We start from the raw sequence: 14,723 nt of genomic DNA, 5'->3' as shown, positions 1-14,723 counted from the left end.
AAAAATTACAATTATTTTGTGACCTTTAAACATTTTTGTCAAAACTTTAAAATTTCTCTTACTGTCAGTTGTAAATATATAGGGAGATGAAAAAAAGAGTAAAGCTAATATTTATTTAGTACATTGTAATTTAAAACATTAAAAACAAAAGTGCTTATTTGTTTGTAAGAAACAGATGCAGAATAGTTTGAACAGTGCTTGAAAAAGCAGAAGAGTTCCAGAAAAACATCTATTTCTGCTTTATTGACTATGCCAAAGCCTTTGACTGTGTAGATCACAATAAACTGTGGAAAATTCTGAAAGAGATGAGAATACCAGACCACCTAATCTGCCTCTTGAGAAATCTGTATGCAGGTCAGGAAGCAACAGTTAGAACTGGACATGGAACAATAGACTGGTTCCAAATAGGAAAAGGAGGACGTCAAGGCTGTATATTGTCACCCTGCTTGTTTAACTTCTATGCAGAGTACATCATGAGAAATGCTGGACTGGAAGAAACACAAGCTGGAATCAAGATTGCCGGGAGAAATATCAATAACCTCAGATATGCAGATGACACCACCCTTATGGCAGAAAGTGAAGAGGAACTAAAAAGCCTCTTGATGAAAGTGAAAGAGGAGAGCGAAAAAGTTGGCTTAAACTCAACATTCAGAAAACGAAGATCATGGCATCCAGTCCCATCACTTCATGAGAAATAGATGGGGAAACAGTGGAAACAGTGTCAGGCTTTATTTTTTGGGCTCCAAAATCACTGCAGATGGTGACTGCAGCCATGAAATTAAAAGATGCTTACTCCTTGGAAGAAAATTTATGACCAACCTAGATAGCATATTCAAAAGCAGAGACATTACTTTGCCGACTAAGGTCCATCTAGTCAAGGCTATGGTTTTTCCTGTGGTCATGTATTGATGTGAGAGTTGGACTGTGAAGAAGGCTGAGCGCCAAAGAATTAATGCTTTTGAACTGTGGTATTGGAGAAGACTCTTGAGAGTCCTTTGGACTGCAAGGAGATCCAACCAGTCCATCCTGAAGGAGATTAGTCCTGGGTGTTCTTTGGAAGGAATGATGCTAAAGCTGAAACTCCAGTACTTTGGCCAGTACCTCATGCGAAGAGTTGACTCATTGGAAAAGACCCTGATGCTGGGAGGGATTGGGGCAGGAGGAGAAGGGGACGACAGAGGATGAGATGGCTGGATGGCATCACGGACTCGATGGACGTGAGTCTGAGTGAACTCCGGGAGATGGTGATGAACAGGGAGGCCTGGCGTGCTGCGATTCATGGGGTCGCAAAGAGTTGGACATGACTGAGCGACTGAAATGAACTGAACTGAACTGCCTTCACGTTGCACAGCGGCTGAACACCTTTTCTCTGCCTTGGTGAACTGTCATGCTCTTTCTAAGAGTAGATCAGCTTCCGATACTTGGTCCTTTGAGCTTTCCATGTTGCGAAACTCTTCCAAGAGTACCTTCAGTGTGAGGATTTTTCAGGGTCAGTTCCTCTGAAATATCATCATCTTTTCGTCACAACCACTGTTTCCCTACTTTGCCTTCACAGAATCCTCTGGCTGCATCCACAGTCTTGAATGGTAGCAAGGCTGACCTCCCCACGGTTGGCTATTTATCTACAAGTTCACCTGTATTCAGTGTTATCACTCTTCATTTCTTTAGTGTATTTTCATTTCTATTGGCTGATTCCCTCTTTCAATGATCTATCTTTGCAAAATGTCATGTAGGTTTATTGCTAGGAGATAAGGAGGCAGCTCAGCACATGCTTTCTGTGTGTAAATGTTAACAGATGGGCAGTGACCAACACCAGAGACAGGACGTGAAAGAACTGATGTGGTAAGTCACTGATGATAGGCACATCTGTGTTTATGCAGTGATTTGTGCACCAAAGTGTGTGCTTTGTGTAACGACTTCCAGTTAATATCCTGTGGCAACTGAAAGTTGAGTTGTGTTGTGAGGAGATTGGTGTTACTTAACTAAACCATGGTAACTGCAATCCATGCATATCAGAACCATGCAAAGTGAGGACTTCCTGTATATACAAGGTAGGCAGATGTATCTATGTGTCCATGGACACCCAGGTCTCCCCATGTAGCCATCACTCAGTTTCAGCCATTATCAACTCATGGCCAATCTTGCTTCATAACACCCTCACTGACTCTCCCCTTCCTGCACTATTTTGGAGCAAATCCCAGACATCTAATCATTTCATACATAAATATCTATTTGTAATTGAAAATGGGGGTTTGAACCCAGTTCTGTCAAATTTCACAGACTGCACTCTTAACAATTACACTCTATTGCTTCCTGGAGAAGGTAGTAGACCCAGAAAAGTGAAATGGCATATTGACAGTATTTGTTTTTTTTCGTCTTGACAACACCCTTTTTCACCCTGTGAAGTATTATTATCTTGATTTTTTCTGATGAGGAAACTGAGGCCCAGAGGAGCAGCATAACCTGCCCAAGATCACACAGAGAATGAGGAATTGAATCAGGCTTTAAGTTCAGATTTTCTGATTCCACATCCCATTCTCTTTCCCATCCATCACAAGTGCCCTTCAAGATGGTTTTTAAACTTTAATCATTGAACTTCTCCTGTGCCTAACCTCTTGTGCCACTTTGCCCCCAGCCAAGGCCAAGAACTTCGGAAACCACATATTATTCCCTTCTCTCTGTACCTCCAGTCTTTTTGTTTTTTTAATTTTCTTGGCAGCACCGCATAGTGTATGGGATCTTGGTTCCCTCACCAGGGATGAAGGCTACACTGTTGCATTGGAAGTGCCCAGTCTTAACTACTGGATCACCAGGGAAGTCCCCATTCCTCCAGTCTTCCTGGAATATGCTTTCAATGGCAAAACGAAAAGACAAACAAGGGGGGCTTCCTCAGTGGCTCAGTGGTAAAGAATCCACCCGCCAGTTCAGGAGACACAGGAAGATCCCACATGGCTCGGAGCAACTAAGCCTGTGTGCCAGAACTACTGAGCCTGTGCTCTTCTAGTGTTGCAGGAAGGGGAACCCCTTCCAGGGCCCCTAACTGGGCTCTTGTCTAACACTTGGAAATGAATTGTCCGAGGAGACACATGTGCTGACAAAGCAAGAGATTTTATGGGAAAGGGCGCCCGGGCGGAGAGCAGTAGGGTAAGGGAACCCAGGAGAACAGTTCCGCCACGTGGCTTGCAGTTTTATGGTGTTTGGGATTAGTTTCCAGGTTGTCTTTAGCCAATCATTCTGACTCAGAATCCATCCTGGTGGTGCATGCCTTGTTCAGCCAAGATGGATGCCAGCGAGAAGGATTCTGGGAGGTGGTCGGACATGTGGTGTCTCCTTTGGACCTTTCCCAAACTCTTCCGGTGGGTGGTGGCTTATTAGTTCAGTGTTCCTTACCAGGACTTCCTGTCATAAAACTTCCTGTCAGATGGTTACTATGGTGCCTGGTCAGGGTGGATGGTTTCAGTCAGCGTGCTTCCCCTAACACTAGGGCCCAGGAGCCACAGCTACTGAGCCCATGAGCCATAACTACACATGGAAGTTCTCGCCCTGGAGTCCACGCTCCACAGCAAGAGGAGCCACCGCAATGAGAAGCCAGTGCACCGCGACTAGCAAGTAGCCCCCATTCACCACAGTTAAGAAAGCCCGTGCACAGCAAGGACACCCAGCACGGCCAAAACCAGTAAATAAATAAAATCATATAAAGAAAGAAAACAAAGAGAGGGAAGTCGCTCAGTTGTGTCCGACTCTTTGCGACCCCATGGACTGTAGCCTTCCAGGCTCCTTGGTCCATGGAATTTTCCAAGCAAGAGTACTGGATTGGGTTGCCATTTCCTTCTCCAGGGATCTTCCCGACCCAGGGGTTGAACCCGAGTCTCCCGCATCACAGGCAGATGCTTTACCGTCTGAGCCACCAGGGAAGCCTAAAATTATATGAAAACAACAACAAACAAGGACTCAGCACAAACACCCGTGCAGGTGTAGTCGTCCCCCACACCCTACTCCCCTCCCCAGTCCCGATCCCCACGGGGACTGAACCCACTGCCAGGGCCACACTTGCTATAGGCCCAGGAGCCCGGTCTGTCAACCACCTCCTCCTCCACGGGTAACTTCTTTTGCTTCGGACTCCAAGAAAAGTCCCATGGAGCAGGTTACTGGGCGGAAACCAGCTATGCCCCCACCTGTAGGCCTCACTTGGGCCCAAGTTTAAACCACTCTCTGCTTCCTGCTATAATGCCTCAGCTCTGGATGGTAGCTTTCCTCCCGCTGAGCCTCCGGCACAGGCAGGAACTGCTGGAGTTCTCTAAAAAATGTAGAAGCAGCAGAGAAGAGAAAAAGAAGGGGAGGGAGAAGAGGAAAGAGAGAAGACGCCCTACCTGGCAGTTGAATGGCACCTCCCTGAACCCTGCCACCAGTTCTAATGGGACGTGCTGTGTTCCGGCTCCTAAGTGCTGAGAGAACAGGCCTGATCATGGCCTCGGGGGCTAGCTTTCTTTTCTACTACAGCTTTCTGATCTCCCTGTGAACCTTCCTTCTATTTTAGATGGCAAGCTTCTTTTCTCTCCTGTTCCTGGAGAGAGTCAAGAAGGGCAGGGTCCTTTCAACCCCTTTCAGCTTCAGTTCCCCAACAGCCTCAGAAGTGACTTTGGGTGTGGCTGGGACAAGGATATTTAAGGAAGGAAGTAGGAGGTTCCAAGAACAGAGGGACTGAGAGCTGCCAGAAGAAGGGAGAAGTGGATCGTTCAGTTTAATGTTAGTACAAGGCACCCCTTATATACAGCATCCTATTGATAGAAATGGACAGTTGCTATTTTGTCTGCCCAGATTCAGCTCCATCCCCATCCCCACCACCCAAATCCTTATTTTTGGTGACTGCTACTGCTAAGTCGCTTCAGTCGTGTCCCACTCTGTGTGACCCCATATACAGCAGCCCACCAGGCTCCGCTGTCCCTGGGATTCTCCAGGCAAGAACACTGGAGTGGGTTGCCATTTCCTTCTCCAATGCATGAAAGTGAAAAGAGAAAGTGAAGTCGCTCAGTCGTGTCTGACTCTTCGCGACCCCATGGACTGCAGCCTACCAGGCTCCTCTGTCCATGGGATTTTCCAGGCAAGAGTACTGGAGTGGGTTGCCATTTCAGTATTTACAAAATACACTTTGCTCAAGGGAATTTCCTCTTTCCAATCTACCAGAATGTTCTGGTGGGACTGTCCTTCACAAAACCCTTATCCCCTTCCTGGGGTAAGCTTGCAACTCAGATCCGGCCAATCAGAGACTTCCTGGGACTTGTCTATGCTGATCAGGGAAAGAGAAGTCCTTTTCCCCTGTGGATTGCTAAGCAGAAATGAAATAAACTATTGACGAGCATTACCACCACTTGTAAGGAGGAAGCATGTTCGTAGGAAAACATGAGAACAATTACAGAAAGAAGCAGAATTGAGTGTGTGTATGAAATAAAGAGAGAAATTGATATGTATCTCCATCTCTACATGTCCAGCTCTCCACCCATCCTTCTGTTTATGAAAGAGAGACTTGAAAGTCTCATAGTCTTTGGATTAAGACATAATGTAAACTAATAATACCACTATGTATCAACATTTTGTTTTGGTTTTTTGTTTTGTTTTTATTTGCCTGTTTGTTTGTTTTTTATGTAAGCTTGAATTGGGTTTCCAATACTTCAGTTAAGTTCAGTTCAGTCACTCAGTCGTGTCCGACTCTTTGCGACCCCATGAATTGCAGCACGCCAGGTTTCCCTGTCCATCACCAACTCCTGGAGTTCACTCAGACTCACGCCCATTGAGTCAGTGATGCCATCCAGCCATCTCATCCTCGGTCATCCCCTTCTCCTCCTGCCCCCAATCCCTCCCAGCATCAGAGTCTTTTCCAATGAGTCAACTCTTCACATGAGGTGGCCAAAGTACTGGGGTTTCAGCTTTAGCATCATTCCTTCCAAAGAACACCCAGGACTAATCTCCTTTAGGATGGACTGGTTGGATCTTCTTGCAGTCCAAGGGACTCTCAAGAGTCTTCTCCAACACCACAGTTCAAAAGCATCAATTCTTTGGCGCTCAGCCTTCTTCACAGTCCAACTCTCACATCCATGCATGACCACAGGAAAAACCATAGCCTTGACTAGACAGACCTTTGTTGGCAAAGTAATGTCTCTGCTTTTGAATATGCTATCTAGGTTGGTCATAACTTTCCTTCCAAGGAGTAAGCGTCTTTTAATGTCATGGCTGCAGTCACCATCTGCAGTGATTTTGGAGCCTAGAATAGAGACAACTCTAAAAGAAGGCTGATCCCCCAACTCCACTCCTGGCACTCTGCCAAATTGCCTCCTGCTGCTGCTAAGTCACTTCAGTCGCTTCAGTCGTGTCCAACTCTGTGCGACCCCATAGACAGCAGCCCACCAGGCTCCCCCCATCCCTGGGATTCTCCAGGCAAGAACACTGGAGTGGGTTGCCATTTCCTTCTCCAATGCATGAAAGTGAAAAGTGAAATGAAGTTGCTCAGTTGTGTCTGACTCTTAGCGACCCCATGGACTTCAGCCTACCAGGCTCCCCTGTCCATGGGATTTTCCAGGCAAGAGTTTTGGAGTGGGGTGCCATAGCCTTCTCCTAAAGATGGGTAAAACCTGGTCCTACCCTCAAAGAAATAAAGTTCTGCAAGAAAATGAGACCTTTACAAACTACTTTAAAGAAAGACAGAAATCAAGGATACAAAAGAGATACAAATAAAATTCTGCGGGATCCACAGGAGAGGAGAGACCGAAGTTGTGCCCGAGGTCAATCCAGACCCAGCTCTGAGGGCTGCTTGAGTATGTGAATTAACGCCCAGTCTTCCAAAGTCCATTTGGGCTTTCATGGTCACTGCCATTTACTAAGGTACAACCCGCCGTTATCAGAGCCCTGAACAGAAACCTAAAGCTGCAAGCTTCGACAACTGTTTGCAGAACTCGGTTTTGTTTGTGACCCTGCCCACTCATATTTACAGTTGTCCTGAAACCTTTGCTGGGAACAGCCCTGCCCCACTACCATTCCTAACCGATGCCCGGCCGCCTGATCGGTCAGACGCCGTTACTTTCTGCTACACCCACGGTGAGGCTGCAGCTGAGTAGGGGGTGAAAGAAAGTAAGCGTGGATATTTATTTTCCAGGCATCGATCAAGGGAAATGAGTTTGCAAGTGCCATTTGTAAGCTGTTTGCAAAATGTGCTGTATATTCAATTGTTTATTCTTCAAGGCTAAGATAGTGGTTTTCAACCTTCTCTTTCCACTTTAGGCTGGGCAAAATAGACCACAGCCAGTCAACCCTATCCTTTCTCACATATCAATGGTAAAATAACTCAAGGATACTATTGAGGGGCCACTGTGAAGTATATTTTGGGGAATTAAGTGTCAATGTGCTTTAGCAATCAGGGCATACATGATTCATATTCAAATAGCAATGCATAATTGTTTTTAGGTGTAATTATTGGAAAATTAGAGGCCAAAAAATGGAGCTGAAGCAAATATGCAACAATAATTGCTTCAAGGCTAACCAAACAAATCACAATTAACATGATAATGATGAAGCTAAGTTAACAATACATTATAATTAAAGCAAGAATGACAACAATTGAAGACCTTGACCCAAATGTGACAATACAAGCAATAGGCTAATGACAAAGCACTGGTCCAGAGATGATTAGGCGTGGACAAGTCTCCATCAGAGCTTTCCTTGAAAGCCAGGCTTCATGATGAGATGCTAACTCAGAAATTAGAAATCCTCAATAAGAACTGATATCTCATTGATTCTGGCTTATGAATTCCAAATTAGATTATCTTTTGATAATTCACTTTTCAAACTACTAAAGAGTAGGTCTTAGATGTACATGAAAACCTGAGTGTACATATTTCTAAATAGTTCATCTGAAAGGACTAAAGGAAAGACTTGCTTTCTTGGGTCCATTTGAGATTGGCCTTGGGTAGCTTTGAGAATCAGTGGTTGGAAGGCTCTGAATTATTATTATTACAGCTGAATTATTTTTCACCAGGAGCAAAATATGAGATCTGAGAGCCAGGGACATTTATTCCACCTCTCTTGCCTTCTATAATAAGAGTTTGCCAGGACCTCAGGAGGAAGGGGCCTGGAGAAGGAAGTGGCAACCCACTCCACTGTTTTTGCCTGGGAAATCCCATGGACAGAGGAGCCTGGCTGGCTATAGTCCATGCAGTTGCAAAAGAGTTGAACACAACTTAGTGTCTGAAACAACAATAGGAGGAACAGAAGTGTTCCAAGCTGACACTCCCAGTTAAGTTAGCACAGAGGTTAATGCGACCTGGAAGTTTTTCACATTTCCTGATTATAACACAAACCTCCTCAAAGCAATGAAGATGGATGCTGGTGACTAACAGAAGAGTTATAATTTATTTGTGGCTAAAAAATTAAGTGAAGGAAAGACTAGGTAGTAGTTGGCCAGAAAGCATAGAGTACCAGTTTCCAAAGAGTACAATGCTTTGGTATTTCTGCCTTAGAAAATAACACTCCACAATTGCTAACACTTTTAACCTTTGAAAACATATTTGCATATGTTACTTTGATCTCCAGTGAGGGGTGCAATTTAAATCTCAGGTGTTTGGAGGCTGTTTGCAGCTTTCTGACATCCTTTTCCCTTCCTCTTTCCTCCAACACTCCTTCTCCTTGAGTTCACATCCTTCTTAATATAGCTTTTCTTTCTTGTTCTTTCTGCTCAGTTTCTCAGAAGTTGCTTTAGAAGCTCTCCCAGGCCTTGCTTACTCTTGAAATGAACCTACAGGACTTCCCAGGGTCACTAAGAGTTAAAGAGGTGGCTGATCCTGGAATCAAAGTCTAATTCAGAGGAGGAGGAGGAGGAGGAGGTGGGAACGGCCATGGCTGCCGTGGTGGCGGCGGCCGGTGGCGCGGGCCCGGCCGTCTTGCAGGTGGCCGGCCTCTACCGCGGCCTATGCGCAGTGCGCAGCCGCGCCCTGGGCCTGGGGCTCGTGTCAGCCGCGCAGCTGCGCGTGTTCCCGGTGCGCCGCAGCTCGGGCCGGCCCGCCGGGGGAGCAGACGGCAGCGGGGTCGGGGACGAGCTCGAGGCCAACCCCTTCTACGACCGCTACCGCGACAAGATCCAGCAGTTGCGCAGGTCTGACCCAGCTGCTTTTGAGTCCAGACTAGAGAAGCGCAATGAGTTTAGGAAGCAGCCAGTGGGGCACTCCAAGCAAGGTGACTTTATCAAATGTATAGAACAGAAGACACTGGGGAAACAGCCTGTGAGCAGAGGATTCACTAAGGACAAGACTCTCAGTTCAATCTTCAACATTGAGATGGTGAAAGACAAAACTGCAGAAGAGATAAAACAGATTTGGCAGCAGTATTTTGCAGCAAAAGATACAGTCTACGCAGTTATTCCTAAAGAAAAGTTTGATTTGATTTGGAACCGGGCTCAGTCCTGCCCAACAGTAAGTTTCCGATGACCATATGAGGATTGCTTCTCAGTGCTGCCAGACAAGGATGTTTTCTAACCATTCTCGTCATGCTCCATGCTATCACACATTTTATAGTTATTTAACAAAGGTGCTTACATGTTGATTGTACTGATAAATGAGAGTTTTAACCTTAACCCTAACTAACCTTGTGGGTTTGCCCAATAAGTCTGTGGCTATTTAGCTCTCTGAAACATCTCAGCCCTTTCTGATATGGATCTTAACCTATTCATATAAGTGGGAAAAAAGAATATAAGTGAATGTTGGAAACAACACTTGAGACCTTAATCTTTTCAACCTCCTCTAAGTTTCTCTTCTCTTGGCAGTTTCTTTTCAGTTTTGGCCATGCTATTTTGATTATATATGTCTGAAAGGAATTATGAAATTGTTGTTGGAGTAGTGAGCTGCCAGGAGACAAGAGAAAGGGAAGAGGTGAGGTGGGTCAGCTGACTTGGTGTCTGTACTCATTTCTAAGATTCTCAAAAAATGCTTCTAAACATTGCTGAGAGAAAATTAAAAACATCTAAGTAAATGGAGAGATATACTGTGTTTGATGACTCAGTAGTGTTGGCATTTCTCTCCAAATTGAGCTCTAGATAAAATATAATCCAAATCAAAATCTGAAAAAAAAAAAAAAAAACAAAGTCTAATTCAATCTAGATCTTTTGGTATCTCTTTAAAAAAATCAAAATATTTGACTTTTCGGTGTGTTAAAAAGCAAACATTCACTGAGTAAATTTAAGAACCCTATTGGCTTTATCCAGGGATTCATGAATTGGATAGCAGCCCATCCAGTAATTAGAAAGGAACATTAAGGATCATACCAAATAGAAGGTTTTTATAGGTAGATGGGGGCAGGGAAAAGAAAGAACAATTAGCACATCTTTCTTTGGGGATGGAAAGGGTCTATTGGGTGGATTTCCATACTACTGCTGACCAGGAAATTGCAGATGGACTGAACGTGCAATTAGATAGGTATTGAGTTTTACTTTGGTGATGTGCGTTCAGCACAAGTGACTCCATTTGGGTCCTGTTTTTTTTTTTTTGTTTGTATTGTTTTTGATAAGTGAGTCAGGTAGAAGCCTTCACTCCTGGATGATGATCCTAGTAGGTGGGTTTATGAATTGTGAGTGACTCGTGCATAGCATAGCCTGTCCCCTGACTCCACCTCACTGAGGCAGCCAGCACCAGCTTGAGTGTCTCTTTCTTATGAAAGCTACAGTTCAGTAACTGGGGGACTGCTATGGGTTGAGCTGTGGCCCCCCAAATACTTGCCTTGTAGCCGTAACCCCCAGTACCTCAGAATGTGACCTTATTTGAAGATAGGGTCTTTAAAGTTAGGCAATCAAGTTAAAATGAGGTCAATAGGGTGGGCCCATATCCAATAAAACTGGAGTCATTTTCAAATGGGAAATTTGGACAGAGACAGACTCAAATAGAGGTACAAAATGTGAAGAGACACAGGGAGAAGCCAAGCCAGTGAGAGAGGCTTGGGACAGATGTTTTCTTCACAGGCCTCAGAAGGAGATAACCCTGCCAACACTTTGGTCTCGGACTTCCAGCCTCCAGAATCCCTAGCAAGTTAATACAGGGGGCAACAGAGCCAAGGAGACTGACTTTGCTACCTCCTCACAGAATTATTTTAGGAATTAAATAAGTTAACTTAAGGAGGTAAAAGACCTATTTTCAGAAAACTATAAGACATTGAAGAAAGAAATAGAAGACAACATAAACAGATGGCAACATATACTGTGTTCATGGACTGGAAGAATGAACATTGTGAAAATGATCCTGCTACTACTGCTGAAGTCAGTCTACCAATTCAGTATAATCCCTACCAAAATACCAATGGCATTTTCCACAGATGTAGAACACATATTTCAAAAAATTGTGTGGAAACACAGAAGAGCCTGAGTATTCAGAATAATCTTGAGAAAGGACAGATCTGGAGGCATCAAGCTCCCTAAACTCAGACTATCCTACAAAGCTGTGATAATCAAAGCTTTATGGGAGTGGCACAAAAACAGACGCACAGCTAAATGGAACAGAGTAGAGAGCTAAGAAATAAACCCACATACTTATGGTTAATTGATCTTTGACAAAGGAAGCAAGAATGTACAATGGAGAGTACAAAGGACAGTCCCTTCAATAAGTGGTACTGGGAAACTGGACAGCTACATGCAAAAGAATAAATTAGAACATTTTCTCACACCATATACAAAAATAAACTCAATATGGATTAAAGACCTATGTGTAAGACTGGACACTATAAATAGAGGAAAACATAGGTAGCATACTCTATAACATAAATTGTAGTGATATTTTTTTGTATCAATACTTTAAGGCAAAGGAAACAAAGCAAAAATAAACAAATGGAACCAGTTAAACTTAAAAGCTTTTGTACAAGACGGAAGCCACTGACAAAACAAAAAGATGACCTATTGAACAGGAGAAAATAGTTGCAAATGATATGACCAACAAAGAGTTAACATCCAAACTATATAAACAGCTCATACAACTCATTAGAAAAAAAACCCAAACAACCCAAATAAAAAATGAGCAGAAGATATTCAGATGACCAGCAGGCACATGAAGAGATGCTCATCCCCACTAATCATCAGAGACATGCCAATCAAAGCCACAATGAGATAATACATCACACTTGTCAGAATGACTATCTTCAAAAAGACCAAAATAACAAATGTTGGAGGAGATGTGGAGAAAAGAGAACTCTTGTAGACAGCTGGCAAGAATGTAAATGGTGCAGCCACTGGGGAAAACAGTATGGAGATTCCTCATAAAACTGAAAATAGAACTACCATATAATCTAGCAATTCTACCCCTGGGTATATTCCAGAAGAAAATGAAAACACTAATGAAAAATATACTTGCACTTCAATGTTCATAGCATTATTTTTACAAGAGGCAAGATATGGAAGCAGCCTAAGTACCCATTAACAGATGACTAGAAAAAGAAGATGTGGTGTATATACACACACACACATACACACAATGGAATACTGCTCAGCCGTTAAAAGAATGAAATAATGCCATTTGCAGCAACATGGATAGATCTAGAGATTATCATATTAAGTGGAGTAAATCAGACAGAGAAAGATGAATAACATATGATATCAGAGAAAGGTGGATACGTGAAATCTAAAGAAAAAAAAAGAATTATTAATAAAACAGAAACAGACTCCTAGATATGGAAAGCAAATTTATGGTTACCAAAGGGGAAATGTCAAGGAGAGGGAAGGGATAAATTAGGAGGTTGGGATTAACATATATACACTGTGTGTGTGCTTGCTCAGTTACTTCAGTCATGTTCAACTCTTTGTGACCCCATAGACTGTGACCTGCCAGGTTCCTTTGTCCATGAGATCCTCCAGTCAAGAAAACTGGAGTGGATTGCCATGCTCTCCTCCAGGGCATCTTCCCAACCCAGGGATCGAACCCACATCTCTTACGTCTCCTGCTTAGCAGGCAGTTTCCATATCACTAGTACCACCTGGGAAGCCCAATATATACACACTGCTGCTGCTGCTAAGTCGCTTCAGTCGTGTCTGTGCGACACCATAGATGGCAGCCCACAGGCTCCTCTGTCCCTGGGATTCTCCAGGCAAGAACACTGGAGTGGGTTTCCATTTCCTTCTCCAATGCATGAAAATGAAAAGTAAAAGTGAAGTTGCTCAGTCGTATCCGACTCTTCGCGACCCCATGGACTGTAGCCTACCAGGCTCCTCTGTCCATGGGATTTTCCAGGCAAGAGTACTGGAGTGGGGTGCTACTGCCTTCTGCAATATACACACTACTGCTGCTGCTACTAAGTCACTTCAGTCATGTCTGACTGTGCGATCCCATAGATGGAAGCCAACCAGGCTCCCTCATCCCTGGGATTCTCCAGGCAAGAGTACTGGAATGGGTTGCCATTTCCTTCTCCAGTGCATGAAAGTGAAAAGTGAAAGTGAAGTTTGGTCAGCCGTGTCCGACTCTTAGCGACCCCATGGACAGCAGCCTACCAGGCTCCTCTGCCCATGGGATTTTCCAGACAAGAATATCACCTTCTCTGAATATATACACACTACTATCTATAAAATAGATAATCAACAAGGGCCTTCTGTATAGTACAGGGAACTCTACTCAATATTCTGAAATAACCTTGTGGAGAAAGAAACTGAAAAATAATAGATATATGTATATGCATAACTGACTCACTTTGCTGTACACCTGAAACCAACAGAACATTGTAAATCAACTATACTTCAATATAAAAATTTTTTAAAAAACAATTTACCCATAAACAAGGAATGAACTTTTGAAATCTTCAACAAAATGGGTGTGCCTAGAGGGCATTACGCTTAGTGAAATAAGTCAGAGAAAGATAAATATTGTATGTTCTTAATTACATGTGGAATCTAAAAGAGCTGAACTCATAGAAACAGAAAAGAATGGTAGTTGCCAGAGGTTTGGAGGTGGAAGATAAGGAGAGATGTTGGTCAAAGGGTACAAACTTCCAGTTAGACTAACTTCTGGGGATCAAATGGACAGCTTGGTGACTACAGTTAACAACACAGTCTTATGAACCCGGCTCTAAGGAGCTCTGTGAGGGATGCCTATGGGCCAAACAACCTGTCAGATCCCACGCTGGTCTGGGAAAGACTTTAGCTTCTGTCTGGACAGGACTCTCTGAGGACGAGTAGGGACTTAGGAAGAGGTGGATGGTGACGGGAGAATGGTCATATTCCTGGATGTTCAATGGGTTGCCCTTAGGACACTCAGGAAAGTGTCCACAAGTATCCTGTTAAGGAGTCCTGGCCTTAGGATGCTGTGGCACCATGGAGGAGGTTCTGTGTGTGCTAGTCATGGCGGGATTGAGTGCTGGAAACAAGGGCAAGGGACCACAAAGCTGGTGGGGACTCAAGGGGCCTTTGCGACTGTGACCTCACCTTGCACTCTGATGGAGCTCTTGCTGTTGTTTAGTCGCTATGTCGCGTCAGACTCTCTTGCTACCCCAGGGACTGTAGCCCACCAGGCTCCTCTGTTTATGTAGCTCTGCTGGCACCTAAACTCTGAGAGCTCCACGTGTCCAGTCTGCAAAGCCAGCTCCTCGAAGCAAAACCAAAACAAAACAAAAACCCTGTAAATTTATATACATGAAAGTCGCTAACAGACTCAGTTCAGTTCAGTTCAGTCACTCAGTCATGTCTGACTTTTTGCGACCCCATGGACTGCAGCACGCCA

At 44.0% G+C, this 14,723-nt stretch overlaps 2 protein-coding genes across 2 annotated transcripts in view; both read left to right on the top strand.

Annotated features, from left to right (window-relative positions):
• LPGAT1 (lysophosphatidylglycerol acyltransferase 1) overlaps window positions 1-14,723 on the top strand; it is a 159,146-nt gene that overhangs the window by 20,958 nt on the left and 123,465 nt on the right. The gene's annotated exons all lie outside the window — the stretch shown is intronic.
• LOC120880041 (ATP synthase mitochondrial F1 complex assembly factor 1-like) lies at window positions 8,858-10,015 on the top strand. The gene is made up of 2 exons (XM_040263115.1): window positions 8,858-9,455; window positions 9,806-10,015. The coding sequence occupies exons 1-2, from the start codon at window positions 8,883-8,885 to the stop codon at window positions 9,848-9,850; spliced, it is 618 nt and encodes a 205-aa protein (XP_040119049.1). The 5' UTR covers window positions 8,858-8,882; the 3' UTR covers window positions 9,851-10,015.

The sequence above is a fragment of the Oryx dammah genome, unplaced genomic scaffold (genome assembly GCF_014754425.2).
Source record: "Oryx dammah isolate SB20612 unplaced genomic scaffold, SCBI_Odam_1.1 HiC_scaffold_21, whole genome shotgun sequence".
Taxonomy (NCBI): domain Eukaryota; kingdom Metazoa; phylum Chordata; class Mammalia; order Artiodactyla; family Bovidae; genus Oryx; species Oryx dammah.
This window is presented reverse-complemented; position numbering and strand designations above follow the sequence as displayed.